The 17,789-nt window shown below is 41.6% G+C and overlaps 5 protein-coding genes across 6 annotated transcripts; 3 read left to right on the top strand and 2 right to left on the bottom strand.

Moving 5' to 3' along the window:
- The first annotated feature begins 1,947 nt into the window (after positions 1 to 1,947).
- LOC136967591 (toll-like receptor 13) lies at positions 1,948 to 3,117 on the top strand. The gene is made up of 2 exons (XM_067261436.1): positions 1,948 to 2,712; positions 2,794 to 3,117. The coding sequence occupies exons 1-2, from the start codon at positions 2,065 to 2,067 to the stop codon at positions 3,115 to 3,117; spliced, it is 972 nt and encodes a 323-aa protein (XP_067117537.1). The 5' UTR covers positions 1,948 to 2,064.
- Positions 3,118 to 4,329: 1,212 nt separating this feature from the next.
- tex30 (testis expressed 30) lies at positions 4,330 to 6,153 on the top strand. Its single transcript, XM_067253386.1, has 4 exons — positions 4,330 to 4,566; positions 4,788 to 4,839; positions 5,130 to 5,344; positions 5,568 to 6,153. The coding sequence occupies exons 1-4, from the start codon at positions 4,414 to 4,416 to the stop codon at positions 5,724 to 5,726; spliced, it is 579 nt and encodes a 192-aa protein (XP_067109487.1). The 5' UTR covers positions 4,330 to 4,413; the 3' UTR covers positions 5,727 to 6,153.
- nepro (nucleolus and neural progenitor protein) lies at positions 6,106 to 16,873 on the top strand. Of its 2 annotated transcripts, none has more exons than XM_067253373.1 (9): positions 6,106 to 6,195; positions 6,447 to 6,601; positions 6,785 to 6,873; positions 6,986 to 7,114; positions 7,331 to 7,408; positions 7,648 to 7,970; positions 8,068 to 8,126; positions 8,293 to 8,522; positions 16,795 to 16,873. In XM_067253373.1, exons 1-9 carry the CDS (start codon positions 6,111 to 6,113, stop codon positions 16,835 to 16,837), a joined length of 1,191 nt encoding a protein of 396 aa, XP_067109474.1. In that variant the 5' UTR covers positions 6,106 to 6,110; the 3' UTR covers positions 16,838 to 16,873. The 2 variants fall into 2 exon arrangements, with proteins under 2 accessions (XP_067109474.1, XP_067109466.1); XM_067253365.1 differs by lacking the exon at positions 16,795 to 16,873 and adding an exon at positions 8,979 to 9,473.
- Positions 9,520 to 12,469, bottom strand: LOC136959348 (toll-like receptor 13). Its single transcript, XM_067253663.1, has one exon. The coding sequence runs from the start codon at positions 12,467 to 12,469 to the stop codon at positions 9,650 to 9,652; it is 2,820 nt and encodes a 939-aa protein (XP_067109764.1). The 3' UTR covers positions 9,520 to 9,649.
- LOC136959337 (toll-like receptor 13) lies at positions 14,365 to 15,741 on the bottom strand. The gene is made up of 2 exons (XM_067253654.1): positions 14,770 to 15,741; positions 14,365 to 14,688 (listed from the first exon to the last, which is right to left on the bottom strand). The coding sequence occupies exons 1-2, from the start codon at positions 15,739 to 15,741 to the stop codon at positions 14,365 to 14,367; spliced, it is 1,296 nt and encodes a 431-aa protein (XP_067109755.1).
- Positions 16,874 to 17,789: the final 916 nt, after the last annotated feature.

Below are 17,789 nucleotides of genomic sequence, written 5' to 3'. Positions count from 1 at the left end.
TGCGACTTCTGCAATATAGATACACACAAATACCGAAAATATTCTTATCACTTACTGCAGCAGTTCAATAGCAGAAGTTGTTGTTATTTCCTTCCTGCTCCGACACGACTGCAAAATCATGATGTGCGAAAGACCACCAGCTTCCAAACAAACTGCATCAAAGGAACATTTAATCTCTTCAATTTCATATTGTCTGATACATTACATTATGGTTTTGTTGAAAAGATGAAATCTGCACTTTTTCAACACGGCATCCTGTTTCTTTGGATTCATACAGTTGGTTCATGGATACATCCGAAATGTCGAATTTATGATGTTGAAGAAAAAGTGGACCTTTGCAAAGACAGTTATGGGAACAGTGAAGCACGATACCAGGCTTATTGTGAACATGTCAACTCCATTGAGGAAGATTTAACTGGACTCCCTCCTGGTCTGAATAACATCTGCATCTCCGTGACAACAAGGAGCAATGGTTCTCTCCACATGGGGGTTTTCTCACAGTTTCAGGATCTGAAGTATTTGGAGATACGTGGCTGCTTTACTCAAATTCTACCAACCGGTGGTGTTCAGGGTCTCCCAAGTCTGCAGCATCTCATGTTGCATGGATATCAGTCTGGTAACTCAGGAGAGTGCTGTCATGGTAACTTTGATGCACATTCATTCAGTGACCTAGTAAAACTAAAAACAATGACCATAACATATTATAGATTATCTGCAATGGCACCAGATATTTTCAATCTAATGTTTAATTTGCAGACTTTATTCATAAAGGAATGTTGTGTTCATGAGTTGTCAGAAATAGTGTGCAGAATAATGAATATACAATCACTGCAGAAGCTATACATCACAGCATTCGAAGTTGAAGAGATAAAACCTGTAAACTGCTCTGTCCTGATTGGTAACAGCAGCATACCACCTGTTTTACTAGCCAACTTAAAGACGTCAAGTTTAAATGTTGGTTATATTAAGGTTTTAGAAGACGGTGCACTAACATGGCTACAAAACTTGTCATTGTTTGAAGGAGTACACAGTCAGGATATCCTGGTACGCATTCCCTTGTCAGGCCTGAAGCAAATCAACACCTTACTTTTAAGTGCTCTTGACATCAGTGAGGAAATTGACTTCAAATTGATTTGTGATGTCGTTTTTAAATTATCTGTAAAGCATATAATTGTGTCGTCAGGTTATAATTACAGGTCTGCATCCACCAGTGTCAGTTCTTGTACAGGACTAGAGAGGATGGCTCTCAACGGCTGGGGTAGAGAACACCCTATACCACTTACTTTCAAGTTAAATTTCATTACTAGTCTGATCAATCTCAAATGGTTGAAAGTTGCCTCAGTAGGACAAAGACCTGATATGGGGGATCTCTGTTCCTTCCACACAAAGACTATATCGAGGTTGACAAAACTTGAATTGGTAATCGTTTTAGAAAAGTTAGTTGCAAAACAATTTAGCTGTTTAAGGCGCCTCCAGTATTTGGATCTATCATGTAATACAATTTCATACGTTGAAGATTCAGCTTTCTTTGGGTTGAGTAAATTAGAGTTCTTGTATATGAAACACAACTTATTAACAGATTTAAAAATGAACACATTTTTGGGTTTAGAAAAGTTGACACTATTAGACGTGACTGAGAACCCACTTGTCCACATCGAGGCAGGGTCATTTTCACATCTTGGCAGTCTGAGCCAAGTGTCTCTTGGAAACCTACGCCTCCCTTCATCACAGACGATGATCAAGCTGAATCTGTCAGAAATCTTCAGCAGCAGCCTTAGTCAGCTGACTCAGCTGTACATTAGTTCAGGTATGAGGCCAATGCAGCTGGCGGTTGGGGCTTCTGTTTCCTCCAATCAGAACCTGAGTCTCCAACTGAAGGGTCAGACTGTAACATTTGAGGACTGTGGCGGGCCATTCTTTGAGTCTGTAGTCCATCTGAATGCTGACACAGAGCAGATCCTTTGTGGATCAGAATTCATAGGAAGGTTCTTCCAGTCTTTGGAAACATTTGAGTTTAGGTCCAAGCTCTCAGCGAAAAGTATAGATTTGACACAATTGAATAAGATGGTTCACTTGAGGAAGCTGATTTTGACAGAGGTGGATCTTTCAAATCAGACCTCTGCTGACGTTATTTTTCACAATCTGACCAAATTGGAGGAACTGAAACTTTTGGCATGTAGGTTAAACATCTTAGAGGGTAGTTTAACGAAAGACCTCAGATCTTTAAGAACATTCTTTGTGCACATGAGAAACATCTATAATGTGATCTATAGCTTCACAGAGCCTCTTGTTAGTCTAAAATACATAAAGTTTGACAAATTTGAGACTTTCTGCAGTTGTGACAATGCCTGGCTTGTGCCCTGGTCAAAGAATCAGAAACAGGTCGAAGTGATTATAAATCCCTTAGAGGCACAAGAATTGGATGTAAACAGTCTTAAATGCTTGTCAGACAATGGGATAGACAGACTGAACTTCCTCAAGTACTCAGAGGCCAACTGCAGTACAGATCCTGGCTTTGTACTGTTTCTTGCCACCAGCCTTGGGGTCCTGTTGTTCATGCTGGCGGTGCTGCTCCACAACCTGGCTGGTCACTACCTCCTCCCCCTCTACCACATCACCCTGGGCTGGCTGTCTGAGGCCACGCGCTCCAACAGCAGACGGCGCTACCAATATGACGCGTTCGTGTCCTACAGCGGAAAGGACGAGCGCTGGGTGGTGGAGGAGCTGCTGCCCAACCTGGAGCAGAGAGGACCTCCTTTCCTGCGCCTCTGTCTGCACAGCAGGGACTTCCAGCTGGGGAAGGACATCGTGGAGAACATCACCGAGAGCCTCTACCGGAGCCGTCACACCCTCTGCCTGGTCAGCCGCCACTACCTCCACAGCAACTGGTGCTCCCTGGAGATGAGGCTGGCCACCTGCCGTCTGCAGGCCGAGCACAGGGACGTGCTCATCCTGGTCTTCCTGGAGAAGATCTCCCCTCGCCGGCTGTCCGTCCATCACAGGCTGGCACGGCTGGTAAAGACTAGGACCTATCTAGACTGGCCCCAGGAACCAGGTCAGCAAGAGGCCTTCTGGGTCAAACTGTGGACTAAACTGAAACCTCCAACCCAAGACTGACATTTTCAAATCAACTACTGTTTTGGGGTTAGGTTTGGGTTAGTGTTAGATGAGGGCCACAGTCAGGATATTACATCGGTAGGATATTAGGTAGGTCCTACATTTGTCCTGATTTTATATCACGTTGTTTGAAAAACAGTACTTTTATGACCCTGACACAAACTCTTTCCCAGATCAAGTTTGTGACAATTAATTTTTAGTTTTGTTTTACAGCCTAAAGATGAACTCTGATCGGTCCTGTGTTATAATATATATAATGGGGGAGTCAGGTGGCTGAGCGGTTAAAGAATCAGGCTGGTAATCAGAAGGTTGCTGGTTCGATCCCCGGCTCTGCCAATGACGTTGTGTCCTTGGGCAAGGCACTTCACCCTACTTGCCTCGGGAGAATGTCCCTGTACTTACTGTAAGTCGCTCTGGATAAGAGCGTCTGCTAAATGACTAAATGTAAATGTAAATGTATAATATCAAACAATTGCTTAATTGTTTGTACATGTAATGTTAAATGATTGTTGTTATTAATTGTATTGTTGCCTCCTGCTCAACATTTTTATAACAAATATTTGCTCTATGTTTGTACAAAGTTTGTGCTTGCTTCCCAATCCTTCATTAACAACATAATAATAAGGTATGCAGGTAGATTTTAGTTGAAGACAGTCGTTAATAATTAGTTTGTAATGTCACTTTTTAGGATCAAACTCCGTAGGTAAAGGCAGACACAGAAGACATCCACAGTTAAAGCACAGTTACACAGTACTATACTTTACTGTACTGTTGTACAATGACAAGTAGACAGAGTTCTCGAGACATCATGGACGATCAAAGGAGAACGGGACACAGCATGAGCTCAGTTTAGTGCGTCCTACAGAAGTAAAGGGCCTGTAAATACTTGTTTTAAGATTTCAGTCATAAATGTATAAAACAATTCGATAAAAAAATATAAAAACATTTGTTGGATCAATTTTACAACACCTTTAGACTACTTTCCAAAGGCACATTGTTCCGTGCCCCAACAATTGTGACCCCCTTACACTAGATGTCGATATATTATCGGCAGACTATGTATTTTATACAGCACGCCGGAAATTGACAAGAGAACAAACCGCGGGCTAAACAAATGGAACTGTTTTACGAGGTGATGACTCGCTTTAGAAGTATATGGTCGCCAACACCGTAGAGCTGACGTACTAATTAGTATCTTATATTTATTTACAGGAAAAGCTGCTTGTACCTTTTGGGACGAAACATCTCGATGCTGCGTTAACAGTTCCTGCGGAGTCGAGTGATGTCCGCACAGCTATGATACTTACGCATGGTGCTGGTGGTGATATGAACTTCAAACATCTGGTTTTTATGGCTCATGCTGCAGCCTCTAAAGGAATAGTTTGTCTCCGCTTCACGTGTAAAGGTTTACATTTTGCTTACAGGCTTAAGGCTTATCATGCCGTTTGGGTAAGTATTAAAAAATATTCTAAGTAAGATGCTACTACAGCCACTTCAAAACCCCAAATTACTTAAGCCTATCTTATGTAAAATAGGTCTGATAATAATTATCAGCAAAGTAAATGATACTGTTTAATAAGATGAGACAATTACGATCGTTATTATAATAATAAGACAGTTGATCAAATTTCCCATAAATATGAAGTCATTCCACGTCCTATATTTTACAGGATTATGTTCAAGACCTCAAGCAATTCACACTAAGAAAAATATTTATTTGTGGTGAGTACAGTATGTATAATAAAGATTGTATGTAGGCTTACGTTATGTATCACAAAGCAGCATTAAAAAAAATATATATATATATATACAGTATATATTTTTTTGGGGGGGGGGATCAGATTTGTTTAAAACATTGAAATAAATTCATATTTCAATAGTAAAGAGCTGAATACTATTAGTATTCAATGCCTTTTAAAATTCAAAACATGTCACTGATTTGCTTCCATTCTACCGCAGTTTAAGGCAAATAACCATTTGGTAATCAACTGCTGTAACCCCTCCCCCACCAGGCTGGTCTATGGGGTCTCGTGTAGCCTCTGCCCTGGCCAGGCAGCTCAGTGACGGGACTAAGGATACAGTCCAGGGCCTGGTCTGTCTGTCCTTCCCCCTGTACCCCCCAGGCCAGAAACACACGCACTGCCAGAGGAGTGAGGACCTTCGGGGGATGCCTGTAGAGGTGCCTGTGCTTTTTGTCTCGGGCACCAGAGACAACATGTGTGAAAGGGTGAGAATGGATCAGGAACCACCACAGTGTCGACCCGCACACATCGATCACTGCAACACACCTTGCGTTCTAGTCATCTTGCACATTATAGCTCTACCATTGCGCTGTTCCTGTTCAGAAACACCCTTTAGTCTTTTAATGACAGACATTACATACATGTTGTTTTGTGTGTTAGGTATTGTTTTCCACTCTCACAACAAACACTTTTGTGACCTTTGTGCAGACTGCCCTGGAGGATGTGGTGGAGGAGATGACGGCTCCTGCTACCGTCTACTGGGTCGAGGGGGCCAGCCACGGACTCACACTGAAGGGGAGGGCCGAGGAATCTGTCATGGATGAAGTGAACTCACGGGTCCTCTCCTGGGTTTTGCAGCACACCTGACGCTTTGTGGTCAAGGTTACTGTTCGTGAAATAATTAATTGATTTCATGTGTGACTGTAATGTAAATGTGTGACTAAGTTGTTGCCTGTGACTAATATTGTTTTCCCAAATATGATGTGGTTTAGCATAGCTGTTATCTACATCCAAATAGTAAATAAACGGTCTCTGTATATGTTATCCGACAATGTAACACGTAGCCCACGTATCATGGGAGGAATAAGGTGGATATGGCATGGCAGATGGGTCTGGTTACAGGCATTCACACTTTCATGAAGCACATCGTAAAGTATTGCACTGTATCTTTAAACCAAATGTTGACGTAAATGCGTATTTGATTCTGATTGGTGTATACATGTACTTCCGTGTTTGTGCTGAGAATTCAGCATGGCCGAAGAACGGTGGAACAGAATAAACATTCCTTTTCCAAGTGCTGTTTCAAGCGTTCGTATACCTTTCAGTAATGCAACAGGTAATTTACATATAAATACTGTGCTCAATATGTTTAGTGCATGAATGTGTAATTTGCAAAGTTGTTTCACGTACAATAACATGCCAGTAGGCTATCCAACAACTAGTTGAAGCCAAGTTACCCACGTGGGGCATGTATTGCTAATCTACTTTCCTAGTCCATATTCTGTAGAAGTAGCCTAGACAGTTACCTTCGAAACCATGCCCTTGCGATGTTGATATTATTTCGTTCATGCTTTGTGATGTCCCCAGGTTTAACTCTAAACAATATTCAAGAAGAGAATATCAAAGTCCTGAAGTTGCTTAAGAGTCAAGTTCTTCAAACTGAGATACGCGTTCTGTACGAGTTGCTTTATGCATTTAAAAACGCCTTCAGACAGCACAAGCCTTTCAGAGTATTGAAACAGGTAGGCGTAAGGATTGTTTCATACACATATATGCTGGTCGCCTGGTTCATTCACTACATACACGTCTTTTTATGACAAACATATTAGAAAGGATTAAAGGTTTACGGCTATACTATTTATGGGCATTTTCCTGAGTTAATGGGGGGTGAATATTATTGATTTACAAATTCCCGTTTTCCACAGATTGAACAATGCATCAACCGATTGAAAGAAATGAAGTTGGAAACAGCCCTCCTGGACCTGAGGGAACTATGTCCAAATCATATGCAAAGGTAGCTTCATGTCCCAAATGCTTCCAAATCAGTACCGTGTTTAAACGAGCAGCTTTCAAGAATGTGGTTTCAAGAACAGCTACATCATGGTGTGCTTTACGGTTGTCTGCAGGCAGCTTGCTATCAAGGTGGGCCAATGTCCCGTCCCTAGTCAGCCGATGCTGGAGTGGCTCTGTCTCAAAGTTCTGGGAGCATCCAGCCTGATGAGATGCCTTCTCCACCACTGTACCAGAGCCTTCATGTATCCTTCCAAAGAACAAGGAACGCACATAGCATATACACAGCATATGTGTACCCAGCATGTATAAGTAATATACCCAGCATGTATGTGCATACACATGGCATGTATAAGTATATACCCCACATATACAGTATGTGCATACGCAAAGTAGTGCGTATATGTGTGTTAGTTGGTTACAATGTTTTGTATTTTTGCCTTGACCTACGTATTAATCAGACTGGCAAGGCAACATCTCCGATGTAAAGAATTCATCATATTCAATGTGATACTCACGAGCATGGTCAGTCGACTATGGTAAGTAGGGTGTTCGTGAATGGGAAGTAACATATGCATGCAAATACGTACCCAAGGATGTATGTACACCACACACGCACTACACCACCACCACCTAGTAAATACTCCACAAGCTTGGAAAAGCACTTTCAGGCACACAGCATGACATTATCTGTTTTTTTTAAATGTCTACCTAGAAATAATCCTGTTTTTCCTGTACAATCCCCACTGCTGTTGACATCTGTTGTATGGCTGTTTAGGGTGTTTTTCCGGGGCATCCTGGGCACCCTGGCCCCTCTTTACCAACAGCTCCTGGGGCTTCTGCAGGAGGTGTCTCAGGTTCAGCCCTTGCCCTCCCTAGGAGACTTCCCCCTGCCCTTAGACATCACCCAGTTCCTGGGGCCCTCTGACTTCCCTGCCCTGGTGAAGTGGGAACTGCCCCATTCTGGACCAGGGTCCCCCTGGCTCACCAGGCTGTCTGAGGGGGACGAGACGAAGCAGTTGGGGGGTTTACATCGCGCTAACACGAGTCGGAGAATTGATCTGGGAGAAGCAGTTTTGTTCCAAAGGATGGGTGATTCAGGTAGCTAGCAAATGGCAAGGAAATGGTAACCTACGCTTGTTTTTGTTGAGTATGTTTTGGTGTTGTGCAATTTGCTAAGTATGCATCTCCTTTCAAGATGTGCCTGGATTTAATGTGAAGGCTTTGGTGAAACAAACCCGTGGCATTATCACTGAGGTAAGCCTGATTCTTGTTATGGGATGTCAGTAAATTATTTTATATCAACCATTAAATGATCATCCAATAATTTGTGATTTTTGTATAATTTGTGATTTTTGTATAATTTGTGATTTTTATATAATTTGTGATTTTTGTATGAAATGTTAATATTCTACTATTGTAGGTATCAATAGAACCGGAACAGTTCTCCTCGCAGGGTTCCATCACGGTCGATCAAAAGAGGAAGTTCCTAAAGCCTGTGAAAGCAGCAGGTACATTCAGTGCCGTGTCATCCCACCTGGGGGAAATGCTTCGCTGGTGCAAACGTCAGAGGCTTCCACAGGAGACTAGACGCCTGGCATTTCTGCACCTGAGCTGTCGGCGGATGAAACATCTAGAAGCCGCAGGATACAGGTATTTAAAATATCAAAATGCTGTCCCAACCCTATTAGCCTACTGTTTAAGGGAGATTTTCAGTTTAGTTATTTAGACTCACCCATACAAACGACATGCACTCGCACACATGCACTCGCACACATGCACTCGCACACATGCACTCGCACACATGCACTCGCACACATGCACTCGCACACATTCAGCCAGGGTGGACTGGAACCTGCACACAGTGGAGCCAGGTGGTGAGTTGTTCTTGGCTGTTGTTGGAACCTGAGCTAGTAAATGGGCTAATTGCACTGGAACCTTGTTAACCATGCAAGCTTCTATAAATTAAGTCAAAGACAACTTGTAAACGTCCATCTGTCCGAGTCTATTTTCTTAGTTTATTACAAGGTGAAGTACAGAGAAATTGCCCTTTTTGAGAATTTAGAAAGGAATGATTCATTTACATGCATGTTTATTCTTGGACTCCAGTGTTCAGAGGAAGTTAAGGAGCTACAAACTGCAAGTCAGGTGGGCGTTGGCAGGGAAACAAGCCCCTCCCAGGACCTGGCAGGAACCAATCACAATGTGGCGGAGGGCACACCCTAAAACTAGACTTCGATTGATCAAGAAAGAAGTCGGTGTTCACAGAAAACTATCCGACAGACGGAGGAAGAAATCTGCAGTGTTGTCTTTTGTGGACCCACTGGAGAATCTGTCTGAACAAAAAGATCTGTCTGATATTAGCAGAAGTGAGAAAGTGTATGAACCCTCAGAAGACACCACACCCTGTGCCAACTTAAATGATATAGATGACATATTTGCTTCCTTAGATTTCTGAGACAAGATTTTAGGATGATAGGATGTTATTAGATCATATATAGTTTTAAAGCATCCACTAGTCATTCAGAAAAATTTTCTGTGTGTGTCATATTAAACATTTTCCAAGAGTTGAACCATCCAAATAAAAAAACAATTATACAAAGTAACCACAGATTACTGCATAATTTTTATTGTCCCGTAGGGCCGTAGATTGAGAAATATTGTGTGTTTTCTGAAGATGTGCAAGCACAATGTTCTAAATAGTACACCACTGTTACCTTAATGTAACCTCATCCCTAACCCTAAAACAGTAGTTGATTTGAAAAGTACTCCTGGAAATGTCAGTCTTGGCTTGGAGGTTTCAGTTTAGTCCACAGTTTGACCCAGAAGGCCTCTTGCTGACCTGGTTCCTGGGGCCAGTCTAGATAGGTCCTAGTCTTTACCAGCCGTGCCAGCCTGTGATGGACGGACAGCCGGCGAGGGGAGATCTTCTCCAGGAAGACCAGGATGAGCACGTCCCGGTGCTCGGCCTGCAGACGGCAGGTGGCCAGCCTCATCTCCAGGGAGCACCAGTTGCTGTGGAGGTAGTGGCGGCTGACCAGGCAGAGGGTGTGACGGCTCCGGTAGAGGCTCTCGGTGATGTTCTCCACGATGTCCTTCCCCAGCTGGAAGTCCCTGCTGTGCAGACAGAGGCGCAGGAAAGGAGGTCCTCTCTGCTCCAGGTTGGGCAGCAGCTCCTCCACCACCCAGCGCTCGTCCTTTCCGCTGTAGGACACGAACGCGTCATAGTTGTAGCGCCGTCTGCTGTTGGAGCGCGTGGCCTCAGACAGCCAGCCCAGGGTGATGTGGTAGAGGGGGAGGAGGTAGTGACCAGCCAGGTTGTGGAGCAGCACCACCAGCTTGAACAACAGGATCCCGAGGCTGGTGGCAAGAAACAGTACAAAGCCAGGATCTGTACTGCAGTTGGCCTCTGAGTACTTGAGGAAGTTCAGTCTGTCTATCCCATTGTCTGACAAGCATTTAAGACTGTTTACATCTAATTCTTCTCCCTCTATTGGATTTATAATCACTTCGACCTGTTTCTGATTCTTTGCCCAGGGCACAAGCCAGGCATTGTCACAACTGCAGAAAGTCTCAAATTTGTCAAACATCATGTATTTTAGACTAACAAGAGGTTCTGTGAAGCTATAGATCACATTATAGATGTTTCTCATCTGCAAAGAGAATATTCTTAAAGATCTGAGGTCTTTCGTTAAACTACCCTCCAAGATGTTTAACCTACATGCCAAAAGTTTCAGTTCCTCCAATTTGGTCAGATTGTGAAAAATAACGTCAGCGGAGGTTTGATTTGAAAGATCCACCTCTGTCAAAATCAGCTTCCTCAAGTGAACCATCTTATTCAATTGTGTCAAATCTATACCTTTCGCTGAGAGCTTGGACCTAAACTCAAATGTCTCCAAAGACTGGAAGAACCTTCCTATGAATTCTGATCCACAAAGGATCTGCTCTGTGTCAGCTTTCAGATGGACCACAGACTCAAAGAATGGTCCGTCACAGTCCTCAAATGTCACAGTCTGACCCTTCAGTTGGAGACTCAGGTCCTGATTGGAGGAAACAGAAGCCCCAACCGTCAGCTGCATTGGCCTCATACCTGAACTAATGTACAGCTGAGTCAGCTGACTAAGGCTGCTGCTGAAGATTTCTGACAGATTCAGCTTGATCATCGTCTGTGATGAAGGGAGGCGTAGGTTTCCAAGAGACACTTGGCTCAGACTGCCAAGATGTGAAAATGACCCTGCCTCGATGTGGACAAGTGGGTTCTCAGTCACGTCTAATATTGTCAACTTTTCTAAACCAAAAAATGTGTTCATTTTTATATCTGTTAATAAGTTTTGTTTCATATACAATAACTTTAATTTATTCAATCCAAAGAAAGCTGAAGCTTCAATGTATGAAATTGTATTATATGATAGATCCAAATACTGGAGGTGTCTGTGACAGCTAAATTGTTTTGCAACTAACTTTTGTAAATAGATGCGTAATTTAAGTTTTGTCAACCTTGATATAGTCTTTGTGTGGAAGGAACAGAGGTCCCCCATATCAGGTCTTTGTCCTACAAAGTCAACTTGCAACCTTTGGAGATTTCTCAGACCAGTAATGAAATCTAATTTGAAAGTAAGTGGTATAGGGTGTTCTCTACCACAGCCTTTGAGAACCATCTTTTCTAGTCCTGTACAAGAACTGACACTGGTGGATGCAGACCTGTAATTATAACCTGACAAATCAATCTCCTTTACAGACATTTTAAAAACAACATCACAAATCAATTTGAAATCAATTTCCTCGCTGATGTTAAAAGGAAAAACCTTTAAGGTGTTGATTTGCTTCAGGCCTGATAAGGGAATGCGTACCAGGATATCCTGACTGTATCCTCCTTCAAACAATGACAAGTTTTGTAGCCATGTTAGTGCACCCTCTTCTAAAACCTTAATATGACCAACATGTAAACTTGACGTCTTCAAGTTGGCTAGTAAAACAGGTGGTATGCTGCTGTTACCAATCAGGACAGAGCAGTTTACAGGTTGTATCTTTTCAACTTCGGATGCTGTGATGTGTAGCTTCTGCAGTGATTGTATATTCATTATTCTGCACACTATTTCTGACAACTCATGAACACAACATTCGTATATGGTTAAAATCTGCAAATTAAACATTAGATTGAAAATATCTGGTGCCATTGCAGATAATCTATAATATATTATGGTCATTGTTTTTAGGTTTACTAGGTCACTGAATGAATGTGCATCAAAGTTACCGTGACAGCACTCTCCTATTTTAAAAGACTGTTTTCCATCCAACCTGAGATACTGCAGACTTGGGAGACCCTGAACACCACCGGTTGGTAGAATGTGAGTAAAGCAGCCTTGTATTTCCAAATACTTCAGATCCTGAAACTGTGAGAAAACCCCCATGTGGAGAGAACCATTGCTCCTTGTTGTCAGGGAGATGCAGATGTTATTCAGACCAGGAGGGAGTCCAGTTAAATCTTCCTCAATGGAGTTGACATGTTTACAAACAGCCGTGTATCCAGAGTATCCTAAACATAACGGAGATGTCTCCTTTCCGTCTTCAATGTCATAAATGTAACATTTTGGATGCATCCATGTCAAAACTGTCTGAATCCAAACACACAGAATCCAAAGATGGTAAAATGCAAAAGTCATCTTTTCTGGGAACGTACTCAATAAAAAATAATTCATAAAATTCAGGATGTGAAATTATGTCTTCATCCAATGTTGGTCTTGTAAGATGATAATCTTAACTGACTTTCTGCTGTCTGCTTCTTTATTTCACGCTATGTTGTGTTGAAAGCAACACGAGAGGAACCAGAGATGGTTATCTACTAACTTAATAAGAACATACTGTTATTGTCTTTGAAACTCTCAGTTCCTCTTCCCAAATGCTAATTTGGTTATTCGACCATGCAGAAAAATAAAATAGTTTAAACGAGAAAATATAGGTTTTACTGTTACATTGTATTTAGTTTTTCAGCCCTTGCCTATGCTGTGTTACACTTGAGTTATGACAGATGTTGATGAATGTCATGTAATTACATATAAGTTCATAGCTAATAAAATAATATTCATTACATTTTAAGTGTAGTAGCAATACATGTCAGTTATCTAATGTCAGCTAGCTAAAATGCTGAAGTGGACTTTAAGAACTACATTTTACTTAATGTTTTTATATACAATTATTGTAAGAGCCATTCATGTCTGGTCTGCATGTGGTTATACTTGGGGTAACTGTATCAAGAAGAGGATGATTTTCTGAAGTCTTCTAACATTTTTTGTCATTATTATTTATCATACTTGGAATTTAACTTCTTTCTTCTAGTCCTTTTTAGCACATACACATGTTGTATAACCATATATGTTTGGAAACAACACCTTAAACAGACATAGCCGACCAGTAATATATATCAACATCTAGTGTGAGGAGCATGGAGCACTGTGCCTTTGGAGAGTAGTCAAGACGTAACTGTGAAGGTCCTATACTTAATTTAAAAAAATATCCAAAAATGTATTTTGAATTTTGGGGAAAATGTATTACTCATCTTAACACAAGTATTGACAGACCCTTTACTGCTGTATGACACTAAACTGAGCTCAGCTGGGACCCGTTCTCCTTTGATCGTCCATGATGTCACTAGAACCAGGGGTGTTGCTAGACCCTATCTACTGGGGCACATGCCCTGGTATTAATCTGTTGTGCCACAGTAAAATCTAATTTCCCCTTTGGTAATTTCATCCCAAACACACATACTAACCACTTTGGTAATTTCATTCAAAACACACATACTAACCCCTTTGCTTATTTCATCCAAAACAAACATACTAACCCCTTTGTCAATTTCCCCTTTGGTAATTTTTTCCAAAACACACTAGAACTCTTTCTACTTTTCAAAGTCATCGTACAACAGTAGAGTACAGTAAAGTATAGTACTGTGTAACTGTGCTTTAACTGTGGATGTCTTCTCTGTCTGCCTTTACCTACAGAGTTTGATCCTAAAGTGACATTACAAATTTACGACTGTCTTCAACAAAAATCTACTTGCATACCTTATTATTATGTTGTTAATGAAGGATTGGGAAGTAAACACAAACTTTGTGCTAACATAGAACAAATATTTATTACAAAATGTGGAAAGTAACATATCGAGCAGGAGGCAGCAATACAATAACTAACAACGATCACTTGACCATTCATGTACAAACAACAATGTCAAACATAGGACTAATCAGAGTCCGGTCTGAACATCTTAAGGCTGTAAAACAAAACAAAAAAATTATGTCACAAACTTGATCTGGGAAAGGGTTAGTGTTAGGGTCATAAAAATTGTGTGTTTCAAACAACGTGATATAAAATCAGGACAAATGTAGGACCTGCCTAATACACTACTGATGTAATGTCCTGCTTGTGGCCCTCATCCCTAACACTAACCCAAACCCTAACCCCAAATCAGTAGTTGATTTGAAAAGTACTCCTGGAAATGTCAGTCTTGGCTTGGAGGTTTCAGTTTAGGACACAGATCGTCCCAGAAGGCCTCTTGCTGACCTGGTTCCTGGGGCCAGTCTAGATAGGTCCTAGTCTTTACCAGCCGTGCCAGCCTGTGATGGACGGACAGCCGGCGAGGGGAGATCTTCTCCAGGAAGACCAGGATGAGCACGTCCCGGTGCTCGGCCTGCAGACGGCAGGTGGCCAGCCTCATCTCCAGGGAGCACCAGTTGCTGTGGAGGTAGTGGCGGCTGACCAGGCAGAGGGTGTGACGGCTCCGGTAGAGGCTCTCGGTGATGTTCTCCACGATGTCCTTCCCCAGCTGGAAGTCCCTGCTGTGCAGACAGAGGCGCAGGAAAGGAGGTCCTCTCTGCTCCAGGTTGGGCAGCAGCTCCTCCACCACCCAGCGCTCGTCCTTTCCGCTGTAGGACACGAACGCGTCATATTGGTAGCGCCGTCTGCTTTTGGAGCGCGTGGCCTCAGACAGCCAGCCCAGGGTGATGTGGTCGAGAGGGTAGTGACCAGCCAGGTTGTGGAGCAGCACCACCAGCATGAACAACAGGACCCCGAGGCTGGTGGCAAGAAACAGTACAAAGCCAGGATCTGTACTGCAGTTGGCCTCTGAGTACTTGAGGAAGTTCAGTCTGTCCATACCATTGTCTGACAAGCATTTAAGACTGTTTACATCCAATTCTTCTGCCTCTATTGGATTTATAATCACTTCGACCTGTTTCTGATTCTTTGCCCAGGGCACAAGCCAGGCATTGTCACAACTGCAGAAAGTCTCAAATTTGTCAAACATTATGTATTTTAGACTAACAAGAGGTTCTGTGAAGCTATAGATCACATTATAGATGTTTCTCATATGCACAAAGAATGTTTTTAAAGATCTAAGGTCTTTTGTTAAACTACCCTCTAAGATGTTTAACCTACATGCAAAAAGTTTCAGTTCCTCTAATTTGGTCAGATTGTGAAAAATAACGTCAGCGGAGGTTTGATTTGAAAGATCCACCACTATCAAAATCAGCTTCCTCAAGTGAACCATCTTATTCAATTGTGTCAAATCTATACCTTTCGCTGAGAGCTTGGACCTAAACTCAAATGTCTTCAAAGACTGGAAGAACCTTCCTATGAATTCTGATCCACAAAGGATCTGCTCTGTGTCAGCATTCAGATGGACTACAGACTCAAAGAATGGCCCGCCACAGTCCTCAAATGTTACAGTCTGACCCTTGAGTTGGAGACTCAGGTTCTGATTGGAGGAAACAGAAGCCCCAACCGCCAGCTGCATTGGCCTCATACCTGAACTAATGTACAGCTGAGTCAGCTGACTAAGGCTGCTGCTGAAGATTTCTGACAGATTCAGCTTGATCATCGTCTGTGATGAAGGGAGGCGTAGGTTTCCAAGAGACACTTGGCTCAGACTGCCAAGATGTGAAAATGACCCTGCCTCGATGTGGACAAGTGGGTTCTCAGTCACGTCTAATAGTATCAACTTTTCTAAACCCAAAAATGTGTTCAGTTTTATATCTGTTAATTTGTTGTTTTTCATATCTAAGAACTCTAATTTATTCAATCCAAAGAAAGCTGAAGCTTCAATGTATGATATTGTATTATATGATAGATCCAAATACTGGAGGTGTCTGAGACAGCTAAATTGTTTTGCAACTAACTTTTGTAAATAGATGCGTAATTTAAGTTTTGTCAACCTCGATATAGTCTTTGTGTGGAGGGAACAGAGATCCCCCATATCAGGTCTTTGTTCTACAAAGTCAACTTGCAACGTTTTGAGATTTCTCAGACCAGTAATGAAATCTAATTTGAAACTAAGTGGTATAGGGTGTTCTCTACCACAGCCTTCGAGAACCATCTTTTCTAGTCCTGTACAAGAACTGACACTGGTGGATGCAGACCTGTAATTATAACCTGACAAATCAATCTCCTTTACAGACATTTTAAAAACAACATCACAAATCAATTTGAAATCAATTTCCTCGCTGATGTTAAAAGGAATGACCTTTAAGGTGTTGATTTGCTTCAGGCCTGACAAGGGAATGCGTACCAGGATATCCTGACTCTGTACTCCTTCAAACCGTGAAACGTTTTGTAGCCATGTTAGTGCACCCTCTTCTAAAACCTTAATATGACCAACATGTAAACTTGACGTCTTTATGTTGGCTAGTAAAACAGGTGGTATGCTGCTGTTACCAATCAGGACAGAGCAGTTTACAGGTTGTATCTTTTCAACTTCGGGTGCTCTGATAAACAGCTCTTGCAGTGATTGTATATTCATTATTCTGCACACTATTTCTGACAACTCATGAACACAACATTCGTATATGGATAAAGTCTGCAAATTAAACATTAGATTGAAAATATCTGCTGCCATTGCAGATAATCTATAATCTATTATGGTCATTGTTTTTAGGTTTACTAGGTCACTGAATGAATGTGCATCAAAGTTACCATGACAGCACTCTCCTGAGTTACCAGACTGATATCCATGCAACATGAGATGCTGCAGACTTGGGAGACCCTGAACACCACCGGTTGGTAGAATTTGAGTAAAGCAGCCACGTATCTGTAAATACTTCAGATCCTGAAACTGTGAGAAAACCCCCATGTGGAGAGAACCATTGCTCCTTGTTGTCAGGGAGATGCATATGTTATTTAGACCAGGAGGGAGTCCAGTTAAATCTTTCTCAATGGAGTTGACATGTTTACAATCAGCCGTGTATCCAGAGTATCCTAAACATAACGGTAACGTTTTCTTTCCGTCTTCAATGTCATAAATGTAACATTTTGGATGCATCCATGTCAAAACTGGTTGAATCCAAACACACAGAATCCAAAGATGGTAAAATGCAAAAGTCATCTTTTCTGGGAACGTACTCAATAAAAAATAATTCATAAAATTCAGGATGTGAAATTATGTCTTCATCCAATGTTGGTCTTGTAAGATGATAATCTTAACTGACTTTCTGCTGTCTGCTTCTTTAATTCACGCTACGTTGTGTTGAAAGTAACACGAGAGGAACCAGAGATGGTTATCTACTATCTTAATAAGAACATGCTGTTTTTGTCTTTGAAACTCTCAGTTCCTCTTACCAAATGCTAATCTGGTATTTCGACCGGGCAGGAAAAAAAAATAGTTTAACGAGAAAATATAGGTTTTACTGTTACATTGTATTTAGTTTCTTAGCCCTTGCCTATGCTGTGTTACACTTGAGTTATGACAGATGTTGATGAATGTCACGTAATTACATATAATTTCATAACTAATAAAATTATATTCATGACATTTTAAGTGTAGTAGCAATACATGTCAGTTATCTAATGTCAGCTAGCTAAAATGCTGAAGTGGACTTTAAGAACTACATTTTACTTAATGTTTTATATACAATTATTGTAAGAGCCATTCAT

Source organism: Osmerus mordax, chromosome 2 (genome assembly GCF_038355195.1).
Source record: "Osmerus mordax isolate fOsmMor3 chromosome 2, fOsmMor3.pri, whole genome shotgun sequence".
Classification (NCBI taxonomy): Eukaryota; Metazoa; Chordata; class Actinopteri; order Osmeriformes; family Osmeridae; genus Osmerus; species Osmerus mordax.
Note: the sequence above shows the minus strand (reverse complement) of the source record. Positions and strands in the feature narration are given on the sequence as shown.